General features: G+C 32.6%; 1 protein-coding gene across 3 annotated transcripts in view; it reads right to left on the bottom strand.

Moving 5' to 3' along the window:
• The window catches only part of LOC117114455 (circadian locomoter output cycles protein kaput-like), a 61,512-nt gene that overhangs the window by 43,598 nt on the left and 3,195 nt on the right, over positions 1-14,719 (bottom strand). For 2 of the 3 annotated variants that reach the window (XR_004446368.1, XM_033258121.1), the window contains exon 2: positions 724-771. Coding sequence is in view for 2 of the 3 variants with exons in the window: in XM_033258121.1 (XP_033114012.1) it covers positions 724-771 (48 nt within the window). In the remaining variant the exon portion in view is untranslated. Of the gene's footprint in view, positions 1-273; positions 356-723; positions 772-14,719 lie in introns of those variants that run through there. The other variant, XM_033258122.1, reaches the window with a different exon arrangement.

Genomic DNA, 14,719 nt, shown 5'->3' with positions numbered 1-14,719 from the left:
TTTTCATTCTTAGGAATGTCTAAATTCAGTTAAACTAGCAATTCCATATTATATTTATAAATCTTTATAACATTATACAAAAATTAGATTTTTCTTAAAAATTGAAATTTTGCCGGGAATGGGGCTTTAAATATTAAGAGAACAAAATAAGAATAAATTGAGGCTGAGGTAGAATGTCAAACTAGAAAAACAAAAAAATTATATCTGTACCTTATGTGCAGTAGGTGTGACTATGCAATACCCTCTATAATACAGTACAGTAGGTGTACCTACCTCCCATTTGAGGCCATTTTTTAACCGGGGCCTTTTTTGTGGGGCCATTTTCTGCTGGGCCATTCATTCAGAGGTCAATTTTCTATGTTTGAAAAGTGTGTAAAATAAGAACAAAATAAGAACATTTTGAGTCTGAAATTGGCCAAAAAATAAGAACACTGAGCCTGGGCAAAATTTTACTGGTTCTTATAAAAAAAAAAAAAAGTAAGTGTAGTGTAATTATAATTTTTAAGTATGTAATAATATGTACCAGCTTTCCTCAGTCAAAAGCCCTGGGTTTGATTTTAATAAGTAGCTTAGCTGATTTTTTAACAAATACTTTTAGAAAAAAAATCAAAAATCTTTGAATTATGCAAAAATAGTGCTGAGAAACATGAAAAAGGGGTTCCCCCGGGCATAAGCTCACTTCCAAAAAAAAACGGTCAAATTTTGTGTTCCGTTTTTACTCACCTTTTTCCTTTATCAGAATGGTCTACAGAATCATCATACATTACATGCCTGAAATAACAAACATAATTCAATTCAATTAATTAATTGTACACAAGTACAAAATTACCTAATTAATAAACAAACAAAAATAATCAATTCAGTAATACTTACAGTACTGTACCTGTTTCATTTATCAATTTAAATTGAGTAAATAAACGTTCCTTTGAACAGTGTGGTTTTGAATTTGCTCTGTAAACTATCTACACAGAACATGAGCAGAAACCACACGTAACTACTGTACAGTATGATTGTCAACTGAAGTCTGGCAAAATTTTTCATGAAAATTGTAATATTATCCTGACTAGCCTGCAATTGTACTGTTCCTTGTAGTATCCTTAATCCTGCCTCCATCATTATGATTGTAATTATTAAAGTAATATAATAGTTTTTTTCTAAGAAATGTTTAACCAATCAAGTGTAGAGCCGCGGTAACAACACTGAGGAATGATCTGTGGCATAATGACGTTGGCATTCCTCAAAGCAAATATAATCACATTACTCACAATAACTGAATCAAACTATATTATAATCAATTATGTATACATATGTTTATAAATATGTAGTATATTGTACATGTGTTTATATAGTATAATATATACAAGTTAATTACATATTTAACAATTTTTTATATTATTTTCAGAGTATTTAAAAAGGTTAATGTTTTAATTTGGATTTTTTAAATATACTGTAAGAGCTATCTAATTGTCTGAAGATTTTGGTAGAAATTGGGTTTGGATTTTCACTTGGCAATGTGTTGTTTTAATGATTTTGTTTTTTCAATCTATCTTTCCTTTTCGAAATTTGTTTGAACTTTGGCGTTTGTATTTTCAACATGTGTAAAGTGTAATTAAGTAAGGGAATGTAAAAAGGGAATGATAAGTGGGTAATTTGGGTTTTTGTGTTTGTTCTCTTGATTGGAGAAGGGAAGGGAAGGGTTTCAGACATTGAGCTGTACTTGTTGTTGATCTCTTTGACTTTAAATTTGTCATGTTTTGATTTAGTTTGTTTTCTTATCTTTTTCTTGGACGCACCATTATGTATTTGTGCCACTGTTGCAAATATATCGCTTCCAAATAAAGAATAAATATAGTGGGTAATGATAATAAGCGATAGAATATTTTCTTTTAATTATTATAACAAGGCTAAGAACAAAATAAAATTCATCTTTCTCTATAAAGGTATATAATTTATAAATTCTTTCGTCTTTGTTAATCTTATTCCTTTTTCAAATTTTTGAATATTTAGAAACCACCCTTTTTAACACCCCCTTCAGTCACCCCCACCCTCAATTGAAAATGTTTGAATTTTTTTTAAATTGCGTTGAAGTAGATAAAAATCACATCGTTTTGCGAGCTACTGTAGTGACCCCTCATCAAGTCCACGCTCCAACTTTGCACCCCCATCAGGGGTCTCCCCCCCCCCATTTTGAGATTCCCACAGTACAGTAGATATGCCACTGCAGTGTGAATATGAATTCCAGTAAAATTACGGTAATAAATTTAGTCTGTTTCACTCAATATTAATCAGAGATGGATGAGAATATGCTTCTACTACTCCCAATAGGATTTGATAGCAGCATCGTTTAATTGCTTGTTATGAAATATTGGAATTCATAACACTGTGGTTCTGACTTGGCAAACGTTTTTTTTTTTCTCAATATATATTGGCGTGCCAATCTTATTGTATACATTATAATTTTAAATCATAAATGAACATTAATTAACTACAAGGACATTATTATTTTAGAAAGATAACCAGTTAACTGACAAAAATGATAGATTTACATAAACACAACATAAAATAGAAGATTGGATATTAAAAGGAAATATCTCATGAATTTATGACTATGTGTTATTCTCTAAATGACAGTTTTTCCCAAATTTGTGAATTAAAATAAAACTTGAAAATAAAATATTATTTCATTTCATTTCAAAGCTCAAAAGGTGCTTATTCCCATTGTGGTCCTTAACAGACAATTACAAGAAAAAAAAAAGAATTAATAAAATAAAAGACATCTTGCACCTCTTCAATTTGGAACACACTACCTATGTACTGTACTGTACAACCCTTGTTTCCACCTTCATTTAAAACTAAAGCCGCACACGTACTGCATCGCACGACCGTATTCTCATGCTCTTATCAGCAGCCTGTTTTTCCTTTGCTTGGAGTCTTCATAGACTCGACCTATAGGTTCACAATGCATGTCATTACTAGTTGGGCAATTCCAACCAAATGATAAAAAATCAAAATACATCAAATGTGTATGTGTGGTACATCATTTTGAAGCTAATGGGTTATATTTTTGTGAAATAAAAAAAAAATTAAGAATTCACTTACCACATGGAAAATAATTGGAATTCAATACAATTAATTAATATTTTGAAATACTAAGGTAAATGTAATTATAATTTTAATTTCCAAATTTTTCCATTGCAAAATATCAGAATCTCATTCACTTTTCATTAAAATAATGAATTACAGGTAGTATGTATTGTGTAATTTGGTGAAATTTTTTGACTTTTTGTAATAATTGCCATATTTTTAATTAAATATTTAAAAATAATGAAAATATGGATGTACGTCCGTCACAAGAAAATGACATTTGTTTATTTCCTTTTCTAACCAGGTACAAAGAAATTACCAAAACTCTGTTATAAAGCATACCAACAGCAAATTGGAAGCCTACCATTAATTACACTAATTAGCAAAACCATGTGACAGACGTACATTTTTTCTGTACATCCGTCACTGTACGTCCATCACGCTGTGTAAAATGTGTTATAACCTATGAAATATGGTGAAAATTTGAAAACTGTCAATGTTTCATATTTCTGTAGTTACAGTAGGCTACATGTTATGCACAAAACATAATACAACATGGACAATTCTGGGTATGAGCCCCATACTTGTGTTTCTGGTCGAGATCAATTTAGGCTTACATAATTTTCCTCCCTGAAGCACATTTTGTCTTATTGTTATCAAACAGTGTGAAATATGCACATAATTTCAGTACCATGGGCTTACATTACAAACAAAAAGCAATTTTGAACTAAATTTTAAGCAAATATCCAATAAAAACCAGGCAGGCAATACACAAATTACATAATAATGTTATCATCTTGACTAAACATCTACTCTATCTACTTCATCATAACAATGTCCTGTAATTACAATTACAGCTAACATATGATAATATTTTATTTTTTATATTCAAATTACAGGATATTTATATTATAAATGTAAAGATCAGACACCTTTGAGTAACCATACAGTCATCTTGATTAACTACAATTACTAGGATTTTTCTTGTATTGCAAAAATGTAGTTCTATACATTACAGGTGTTTATAATAATCTCTAATTCCAGAACCTTTAAAATCTAAACTTGCCCATTGCAGGATTCTTTATATACAATGAAGAAGTTGACAACAAAAGCTAGAACTTGGCTTAATAGATATAGTACAGTTCAGTATGTAGTCTTTCAATAGTTTAACTGTCTGCATTAAATAATAATAACAAAGTGCATTTTGGGAACCAAAAAATCATTTTTCCTGGTTACAAATTTAGATCCAACTCCTATATAATCTGTTAATACATGAATGTTCTGAACAAATTGACACCACAATTAACTCCCTACCACCAGTGGTTATGGAAATATGAGAACCTGTGAATATGACCAGGAGATGTGTCAAAGTTCAGAAATGGCATGTCCGGTCATTTTTTAACAAAATATTCTATTATGGCAAATAGAAATATAAATGTTTTTGAACAACTTGGCACCAAACTTAACTCTCTACCACATGTGGTTGCGAGGATATAAGGGCCCTATTACTATGACTTTTGACCCTGACCTTTGACATTTTGCACATTTAAAAAAATGTGTTACCAAGCCAAAATGATTCTAGGGCCACCCTGAACCAATTTATGAAGTCAATATTCTCTTTACCTCAAATGCATACAAAACATGGTCTGACTACTAGGGTATTGAGGTCAACTGAGGATTATTTGACACAAAATTACCTAAATTACTTGATTCATTGTATTTTACACTCATTATTAAAAAAAAAGTTTAAAATCCAGTATATTTTGATACTTTTATATCATATAAGCATACCAGTATATTAATTAATCAATAAAATAATTTAGATTGTAGATTTTTTTGTATTTTTAGATGTGTACGTCCGTCACAATTCAGACAAGTACGTCCGTCATGATAAAATTGTACGTCCGTCACAGTAATTTTATGGTGTTTTCATAGAGAAAATGAAAAAAATTAAATTCAATTTCATTCTGCTAGAAAGCCCACACATTAGTGGAAAACAACAGGAAAATACTTTTTTTAAATGTTTCACACATCAGAGTTTTAAAAAAAAGTATAGTGACGTAGGAAAAGTCACTTTCTCTGATTACGTCCGTCACGGTGTCATTTTGACCTGTATCTCCGTGACGCATGCGAGTTAAAAAATAAAAATTGTTGGCCTGATAGAACTAACCAGTAGATGTAATGCAAACTTTTACAAAAATAAATTGTCAGCTCCATTATGAAAATATAGATTCACAAAGTGTCTGAAATGTACGTCCGAATGGAATTGCCCAGTTATGAACTAGTGAATGCATTATATTCTAAAATAAATGAATTAATTAATTAATTAAAAAATGAAAAAATAAATAAATAAATATATAAATTAATTAATTAATAAATTATAAATAAATAAATAAATAAATAAATAGACATGTTTATGTTTTGTTCTAAGTGGATCTGTACAGTACATTTCAATGAGAATATTTACTTGCTGTACATTAAAAAGAAAAAAATAAATTAAAATCATGACATTAATATAGTCAATTCATTAAAAATAAAATACGCTAATAAACAATCCACTGATATTGATTTATAGAATTGTTGGCTGCTGGGTCACTGATTATAATTACCTCTGATTATATTAATGTAACACATGACTTAAGTCTGTAATTCTGAACAGACCCAATTCAATTTGACCTCCATCAAAAGGTGATAACCAATTGTTTTTCTAAAGGGTCACTGACATGCAGGAATTAATTAATAGTACATTATGCTTTATATGGAGTGCACAATGCATAAAAGATTATGAGCTCCTGTACATTATCTTATTTTTTCGCTTCCTATAAAAAGAGCCTAAACATTGTAGAGAATACTGTGATGTCCTTTAATGCAAAACATTTACAGGTACATGGATCGCAATGTCTTTCCCTAGCCACAGGAATCTTCTGAAAATCGAGTCTGTCTCCTGCACTCATGCGAGTAAGCAAGAATCTCTCAGAAGTTTGCCCATCTACTACATGTTTTTACTAGTATATACTATAATCGACTCTCTCAAAGTCAGCTGGCGATAGTTATCACAACACTAAGCGACATGAATGATAACCTATTTTTAATGACTTCCTTTCAATTTACAAGATTCATATTTTAATTATGTTTCTCAAAACCTTCCCCTACATAAACTGAAGATTTTATTTTTAAATTATATTTTTAGCTTGTACTGCAGCTAAAAAAAAATGAATTAAATAAAGAAACAAAGAAATCAAATAAAAGTACAAAAATGGGGGCATTTTCGTTCTTGTTTTTATATATTTTTGTCAGACAAATACAGGGGTCCAAGATCGGCCACGAGTGGCGGCAGACTTCCGCAAAATTGAGACAGCCTCCGGTACCCCCGCAAGCAAGATTAATCTCCCGAAAAATAACCCATCTCGTGCAAAGATATTTGCATGTTATACTACCATGATATTACAGTAATTGCCTCCCGGACATCACTTCCAATGGGCATGCACAGCAAAGATAAAGCTTATTTAAAACAGACAATAGGCCTACAATTTTGGAAAGTATAATGCCTGGGAAATTCTAAACTAGTTCTGGTTGTGAGAATACTGGAGGCTGACACCGTACAACAATAATAATGTTTGATTAATTCTAAAACCGTAAATTGGCTAGTAAAGGATTTTTGTATTAAAACATCTATAAAGGAATGAAAATATACTTGCAGGGACTATTGGAGCTTAAACTTAATAACTTTCATTAAAAATCATTAAAAATGATCTACTCAATATTATAATTGAATTTTTCAGGTTTTTTAATATATTTTATGACACTGACAGACAACATCTTTAAAACATAAAAATTACCACTTTTTAAACAACTTTCAATAAGACTATTTTTACATATTTTCTCAAACTCTCAAAAAATAAAACTATATATTTGCCTTAAGCACACCCACTATAAAAGCCAAATATAGACAATTTTCAATAAGGAAGCTTTATATTTTTCTCTCACCTAAATACTGTACACGTCTGCATACATCATCAACAATAGAAATCGTAATAATTGGCAAAACTATGGACGTCATAACTAAAATCTGAAGGCAAGTTTTTAAATACATTTGTATGCAAACGCATCATACACTGATAACAGGGTTCGTACGTTTCTAAACAAGCAAATTTCCAGGACAATACCAAAACATTCTAAGTCAAATTTTCTAAATTTCAAGAACACATATCGCTTAACATATAGGCAATTTTACAATTTATTATAAAACATGTATGTTGTACCAATTTTTTAATATGCATGTTAGTTGAGTGTATATTAAGTTTTACCTAATTCGGAGGCAATGGATCTGTCTCTTTCTCTCACGCTCGTGGGTAATTCTGTTTTTCTCACACGTGTAACAAGTTGTTCGAAGCGAGTTCCCACGAGTATGGGAAAGTACCAGTAAAGTTAGTAGGCAACCTGCAGTTTAGTGGATAAATGGTATTAATGATCACATTTCCATGGCATTCAAGGACAATCATACATTTTCAGGACTTTCCAGTTACTAGAAAATGCTGATTTCTTTTACCAGGACATTCAAGGTATTTAGGGACGTGTACGAACCCTGTGAAAAATAGAGATGATTTCAAATAACATTTAAATGTTATATTTTTTACTGTTTGATACTGAATGATTTAACGAACCATTAAATTATTAAAGACAAACTTATAATCCATCAGTCATGTCAATACTTCTCTTGTACTGCCTTCTTTTATGTACAGTAACATGCTTTAAACAGGTAAATAACCATATAAGGAAAGGTTATGTTCATCAGATAAAGATGAAAGTTCATGTTTAAGCCTATAAATGTTCAGTCATATTTTTTTTAATTTATCTCATAAATTCTAATAATCTATATCAAGGCAACACTGCTTATTAAAGACTTCCAAAAAGGTAAAATTATTTCTTACCCTTTGTTAATAAGCATGCTACTCCAAAACCCATAATAAAATTATAATGATCGAACATACAGTACTGCAGTTTATCCAGCAACCTTTGCCTATTTAGTATACAGTACCTCAACCATTCAACAAAATCACCGCAAACTCTGATTACAAAAATCTACACACAAATAAGTTTATATAAACAACTGACCTAATTCAGTTTGACTCCATTGGAGGTGATTAATCAATGCTGTTTAAATCCTTTCACTGATACTGTTGTGATAAAGCAAGACAGTATTTGTACATTGACAGACCTATCAAGCCTTACGCACTAGACGCGTGTCTGAGGTTTCTCTCATGCTTAGATGCTTAAGGTTAACTCAGACAGCGTCATACGACGCAGCCCAACGCGATTCATCATCGGGGACTGTGTTAAGCTGTTGTGAGAAATATTAGACATGTTTAATAGTCTACAACGGCACGTCCCCCGACGCAAACTCACACAGACCCGACGCGACAACAAATCGCGTCGTACTGTGTCATACAACGCTGTCTGAGTTGCCCTTTAGCGACCAAAACTTAACAAATACAGGAAATGGGGCTTTCCATAACAAAGCCAGCATTAGTGACCTATAAACAAATATATTATTCCACACATTACATGCTTACTCTATTAAATTGATAGGTCACTGGAATAGACTTATTATTGCCGCATGGCAGTTATGAGTGAAAGATGGATTTTCTGTATTAAAATACTTATCAGTTTAACATTAGTGATAGTATGCTGGTTTTGGGATGGCGAGCCTGAAAGCTACCACCAGGCAAGTTGGTCATATTTTATCTACAGTATCAAGCTAGCGCACTAAAACACTGTGAATATGTTGTTGCTTATTAATATTATACCAAGGACAGTCAGATAACATCACAGAATTAATATTTTGTTTATATTTATTCATTTGGCATCATTTTCCTGGAGTCACAAAAAATGTCCATGATGAGTGACGAATTGAGGTAAATTATAACCGATGTCATGTGATGATACAAAATCCACCAATCAAATGACAGGGGTCAATCACGTCATGCTTAATACTGGCTATGGAGGTTAAAAAATGTAGGTTATTTCACCTACAATGTACAGTAGATGCTGGAAAATGGCACTTTCAGGCCAGCAGCTGTCTCTCATGAAAATGATTCTATTCAATCTCGCTGGCTGGGTCTTGTGTCCCCGGCACTCACCCGCCAGTGCCACCCTACCAACGTGCAGCTTATTTAACCGCTGTGGAACGTGGTGGGTATGCAGCTCAGGCCAAAAATCTTTTCATAATTCATAACTCTTTCATTAGAGAAGACTATCAGCCTTAGTTTCATAATCATACCCTTAGTCCCCACACTGTAAAGTATTTTATTTTCACCAGGAATAATTTGCACAGATTATTGCTATTAAAGAACCCTTAACCAACTCGGCCCATAACCGACTCGGCCCATATAACAACTCGGCCCTTGCCAACTCGGCCCATAACAGTTTGGCCCATAACCGACTCGGCCCATTCACAAACTCAGCCCTTAACCAACTTGGCCCATAACCGACTTGGCCCATACACCAACTCGGCCTATACACCAACTCGGCCTTTAACCAACTCGACCCACTACCATTATCGAACGGCTGGAACTACTGTCTGATGTTCCAGAAAAGATGTCTGCTGCCCTCTCCAGTTGGATATACCATACATAATTGATATAACAGCCTCATGAAATGAAATGCTAAGTTATGGGTTTTACGTTTCAATGTAATTACTGAAATAATAATAACCAATATTTATATAGCGCCTAATGTTAATAACCTCCAGGCGCTTAACAACAACATAAAGCAGCAATGCAGGAGATGGTGACATTCAAGTAATACTGTTTTAAATTATATTTTTATTTAATTTCAGGAGGTACAAAAACGCTGAAATGTGAAGAGAGTTGTTCCCATATTTTAGATGGCTCTAGTTCCAAACCAACTGTGTATTTATAAAACATTGAAAAGTGTTATATCCATGAATAATTTACTTGTCAAGCATAGCATGAGTACCTAATAATTATTATTTTTAAATAGCTGAATACTGCAACAGGTTACTGCCAAACGAAATAAACTATGTATTGAGAAATACAAATCTTGGGAAATAAATGTTTCAATATACTGGACTGATTCATTTTGCCTGTATACTGTACTGTCATGAAAAGCAGTTGAACAGTGTGTGAAAATTCCGGTAAATGTACATGAGCATGAAAATCTTAGCAAATCTTATCAAACTGTTTTGCAATAACTTTACTACAGTATAAACATACACACAATTTATTAAAAAGTTATCCTATAAAGTGTCATTGGAAATTTTATGGTAATATTATCCACATACAGAAGGCGTAGTATAGTACTAAATGTTTTCAATGTTGTAAAAACAGAATTCTTTAAAACACCCCATCTCGCATTGCCATCTTTGAGATCGTTAAAGATGATCCTATCATCATGTCAGTGTTATTATTGTAGTGACTTCTTCCCAGTCACTGAGGCAGAAGTATATAATATTATTCTTAAGCTCAAGTCAAAAAAGAGTCCTGGGTTCGATGACGTGTCAAATGATCTTCTGAAAAATATTGTTTTTGAAATTGCTACACCTTTAACTTACCTTTTCAACCTCTCTCTGTCGACGGGAACGGTACCTTCAGATATGAAAATCGCAAAGGTGATTCCAGTGTACAGAAAAGGGGACCACACTGACACATCGAATTATCGTCCAATATCTCTACTGACAGTTTTCTCTAAAATTCTCGAAAGAATAATGTATACGCGTACGCTTGAATTTTTTAACACAGTTTGTATTTTCACAAACTCACAATTTGGATTTCGGAAAGAGTATTCCACCACACATGCAATTCTTGACGCTGTTGGTAACATTACTTCTGCTTTTGACAAAAAACTCCACACTATAGGCATATTTCTGGACGACTCCAAGGCCTTCGACACAGTTGATCATGACATTCTGCTTTTAAAATTATCACATTATGGTGTTCGTGGGAGGGCCTTGGAGTGGTACAGAAGTTACCTTTCAGGGAGAATGCAATACGTGTCCTTGAATGGATTTGAATCTAGTAAGGTACTCGTCCCACTTAGAGTTCCACAAGGGTCCATCCTGGGACCGCTTCTCTTTATTGTTTATATTAATGATTTTGTTAGATGTTCCAATGTTTTTTCCTTTACAATTTTTGCTGATGATTCAAATATTTTTGTTTCTGACAATAACTTGCCTAATTTACTTGCCACTACAAACAGTGAACTTGTAAAAGTTATGGAATGGACCCATGCCAATCGTTTATCCTTGAATACAACTAAATCTAATTTTATGTTTTTCAGCAATTCTATCAAAGAAATTCCTGGTGTATAAGAGACAGAATTTGTTCCATTATGTGTGATGAAATTGCTTTATAACTCGCTCGTCTTACCATATTTAAATTATGGTATTCTTGTTTGGGGGAAAGCCAGTGCTGTCCATATTAACAGACTCCACGCAATCCAAAAGAGGGCAGTTAGATGTATTAGTAACGCTAAATGGTTGGCACATACTCCACCACTTTTCTTTACACAGAGCATCTTGCAGATTCAAGACCTTTCTGATTTTAATGTTGGGATTTTTATGTTTAAATTAAATTGTGGGAGGGTTCCACCTGCCCTCGCAGTTCAGTTTACTCTTAATTCAAACATCCATTCCTATCACACCCGTCAGGCTTCTTCATTTCATTTACCATATTCCAGACTTTCTAAAAGGCAAAACACTGTCTTTTATTATGGACCAAATCCACTACTTACTCTCACCTTAATCAATTTAAATCTAAGCTAAAAAATAAACTGATTGAAAAATATCTTCCTAGGTAAATAAATATTATTTATAAAGGTTTTAATTAAATAATTATAGAGTTACTAAAACTAGTAATAGTAGTGATATATGTAATAGTAATATCAGTAATGATAATAATAATAGCAATATAATAATAATAATAATAATAATAATAATAATTATAATAATAATAAATAACAATACTAATACAATAATAATAATAATAATATTAATAATAATAATAATAATAGACAATAATAATAATTGATAACTAGGATTAACAAAATCATATCTCATGTTCAATCTGTTGAAATCTTCCCGGCTAGGCTTCTTTTCTTTTCTTTTCTTTTCTTTTTTTTCCCGATTATTTAATCCTTTTAATTTATTGTTATTAGTTAGGTCATTAGATTAGTCCGGGGACCTTAATTACAGGCCTACGTCCTCCTTGGTCCTCGGCACTTGTAGTAGTTAAGTTAAGTTGCAAATTACAAGTGAAATAAAATGAACTTGAAAATGAACTTGAACTATCAAAGGCTTTCGATGTAATGAATGAAAATATTTTGATACAAATGATTCATCATTAAAGATTCAGGAAATTTTATTTGTCCATAGAAAAATATAGTAAATTGTATTGCTTTGTATGCAGATGCAGAAAACAAAACGTATATACCATACATATAGTGCCAAAGTTAAAAAAAAAAAAAAAGAATACAAGAAGGTACACCGTGACAACGAAACATACAATTGACAATGAATAATAAAATGTAGGCACAGCCTGAAATGATTCAGGAATTACGGTACTGTAGAACCCTGCTTCTCAACCTTTTTTAGGTGGCGACCCACTTTCAGAATCACAAATCTTCTTTACCAAAATGATATTGTCATATTATGTGTTCATTACTTAAGCCCACAAGCCATTAACCTCCGCAAAGTGGAACACAAAGTAGTGGTGAAAAATCGTTTCGATTTTTATGTACAACTATACAGGACTTTTTAATATTGTGTGCTGAATGTTCAATTTTATAATATGGATAAATGACTAATCCAGTGATTCGAAATAGGAGGGAGCCCGGGAAGGAATTCCATAAATAGAGTAGTAATACCATCAGCCCCACCATGGTTGGGGCTGAGGTGAGAAACACTTATGAATACGGCACCTCTAGATGGTCGGAAATGGCACACTCAGACATTAATTTGAATATATATTTTTTTTATAATATAAAACAACATAGGTCGGAAGGTGGCGGCTGGGTCCCCATTGAATCCGCCATTATGATATATGCTGTAAGAATATTTTTTACACTCAAAATGTTTAAATTTTTATAAAGAAGGCACTCGTAAGAGGGCTCAAACAAACTCAAAAAGAAGCAACTAATCACCTTAAACACTTATTTTATTAAAAGCAAAGTATAAGCAAATAATTTATTTAGAAGCTACCGGTACACCTTTTTAGACACACTTCAAAAACGTGAAGGTGGCTAAAAGAAATAAAAATCCTAAAATAGTACACAGTAAAAGGACTTACTTATATATATATATATATATTCAAACTTTATTTCAAAAAACATATACAGTATAACAATATACATTTTCTGGTAAAGTCTTGCGACTAGTTACTACACGCTGCGATATCAATTCATACATGTTTGAAACAATTTCGCCCATGAATCTTTACCTATGCAGTCAGTTATTGCTGTTTTTATTATTAATATAATTACTATTCGTATTGTGGATTATTATCATTATCTGTACGGTATTGTTTTTTATTAGCTTTATTATTATCATTACTTTTCACTTTACGACGTTTTAGGAAGCATCACATGGGAAGACTGGTTAGAGGGAGCTAAACAGAGAAAACATCTTTTACATGAAGTTTTCAAAAGCATGGACATGGAAGGACTTTTTAAGAATGAGGTAGATGCAGTCTGCGACGTGTTGAGTAACAAGGAACAAGTCGACGTGTGTGAACTACTGAATCAAGCTAACAACAACATCTGTCTCTTATACACATCTAGATGTGTATAAGAGACAGACAATATAGTGAGTATTTGATTGAAAGTTCATTTGATTGATTGAAGGTCAAACAATGCAAAAGTAAATCTGTTTCAAGGTGATGATTGTATAAGATCAGACAACACAGTTTGAAACCATTTTTTCAGTTTTAAATTAAGCAGTTTGTATTGTCCTTACGGCAATTTTTATTGTCCTTACTGAGTGAGGGTGGGATTGTTCGTACGCCAATGTTTGTCTATTTTGGCCCTAATGGCCGCCCATATATACCATGAAGAACAAATCTGAACAGACTGAAAGTTGACAGCCTGACGTATGACATTGATGACATATTACTTCTGCAAATTCCAGCTGTTGACGGAAGCGTGACTGAAAATCTAAATACAGACAATTGTGAAATCGGCCAGCATTCAGAGTACTGCTATATCCACTTGGTTATTGTTAATATTGGCCTATTTAGTATGGCTACTCGTAGAAAAGGTGGCAGTGGAGATAGAGATACATATACGAAAATAGAAGATCCAACGGAAAACAAAAAGCTACTAGGTCCAGAACAAAGTTATTTGTTTGGAAATCTGTTACAAATCGATGATAAATCCCATTTGTCTTGGACTAAATGGAGCGAGGAACTTGGAGCTGTTTATGAAATCAGTTTGGGACCGATGGGGAAAGCTATCGTACTTAGCGGAGCTGACGAGATTGCAGCTGCATATGGACCTGGTTCAGAAAACGACATTAAATTCAGTGATAGGTGGAGACCACCGATACTCGAAAAGATTGGATACGCAGGTGAGTGGTCTGAAGTGCTTGTGAAGTGGTGCTCATATATATATATATATATATATA

The sequence above is a fragment of the Anneissia japonica genome, unplaced genomic scaffold (assembly GCF_011630105.1).
Source record: "Anneissia japonica isolate Jap-2015-1 unplaced genomic scaffold, ASM1163010v1 scaffold1374_len1023071_cov147, whole genome shotgun sequence".
Lineage (NCBI taxonomy): Eukaryota > Metazoa > Echinodermata > Crinoidea > Comatulida > Comatulidae > Anneissia > Anneissia japonica.
This window is presented reverse-complemented; position numbering and strand designations above follow the sequence as displayed.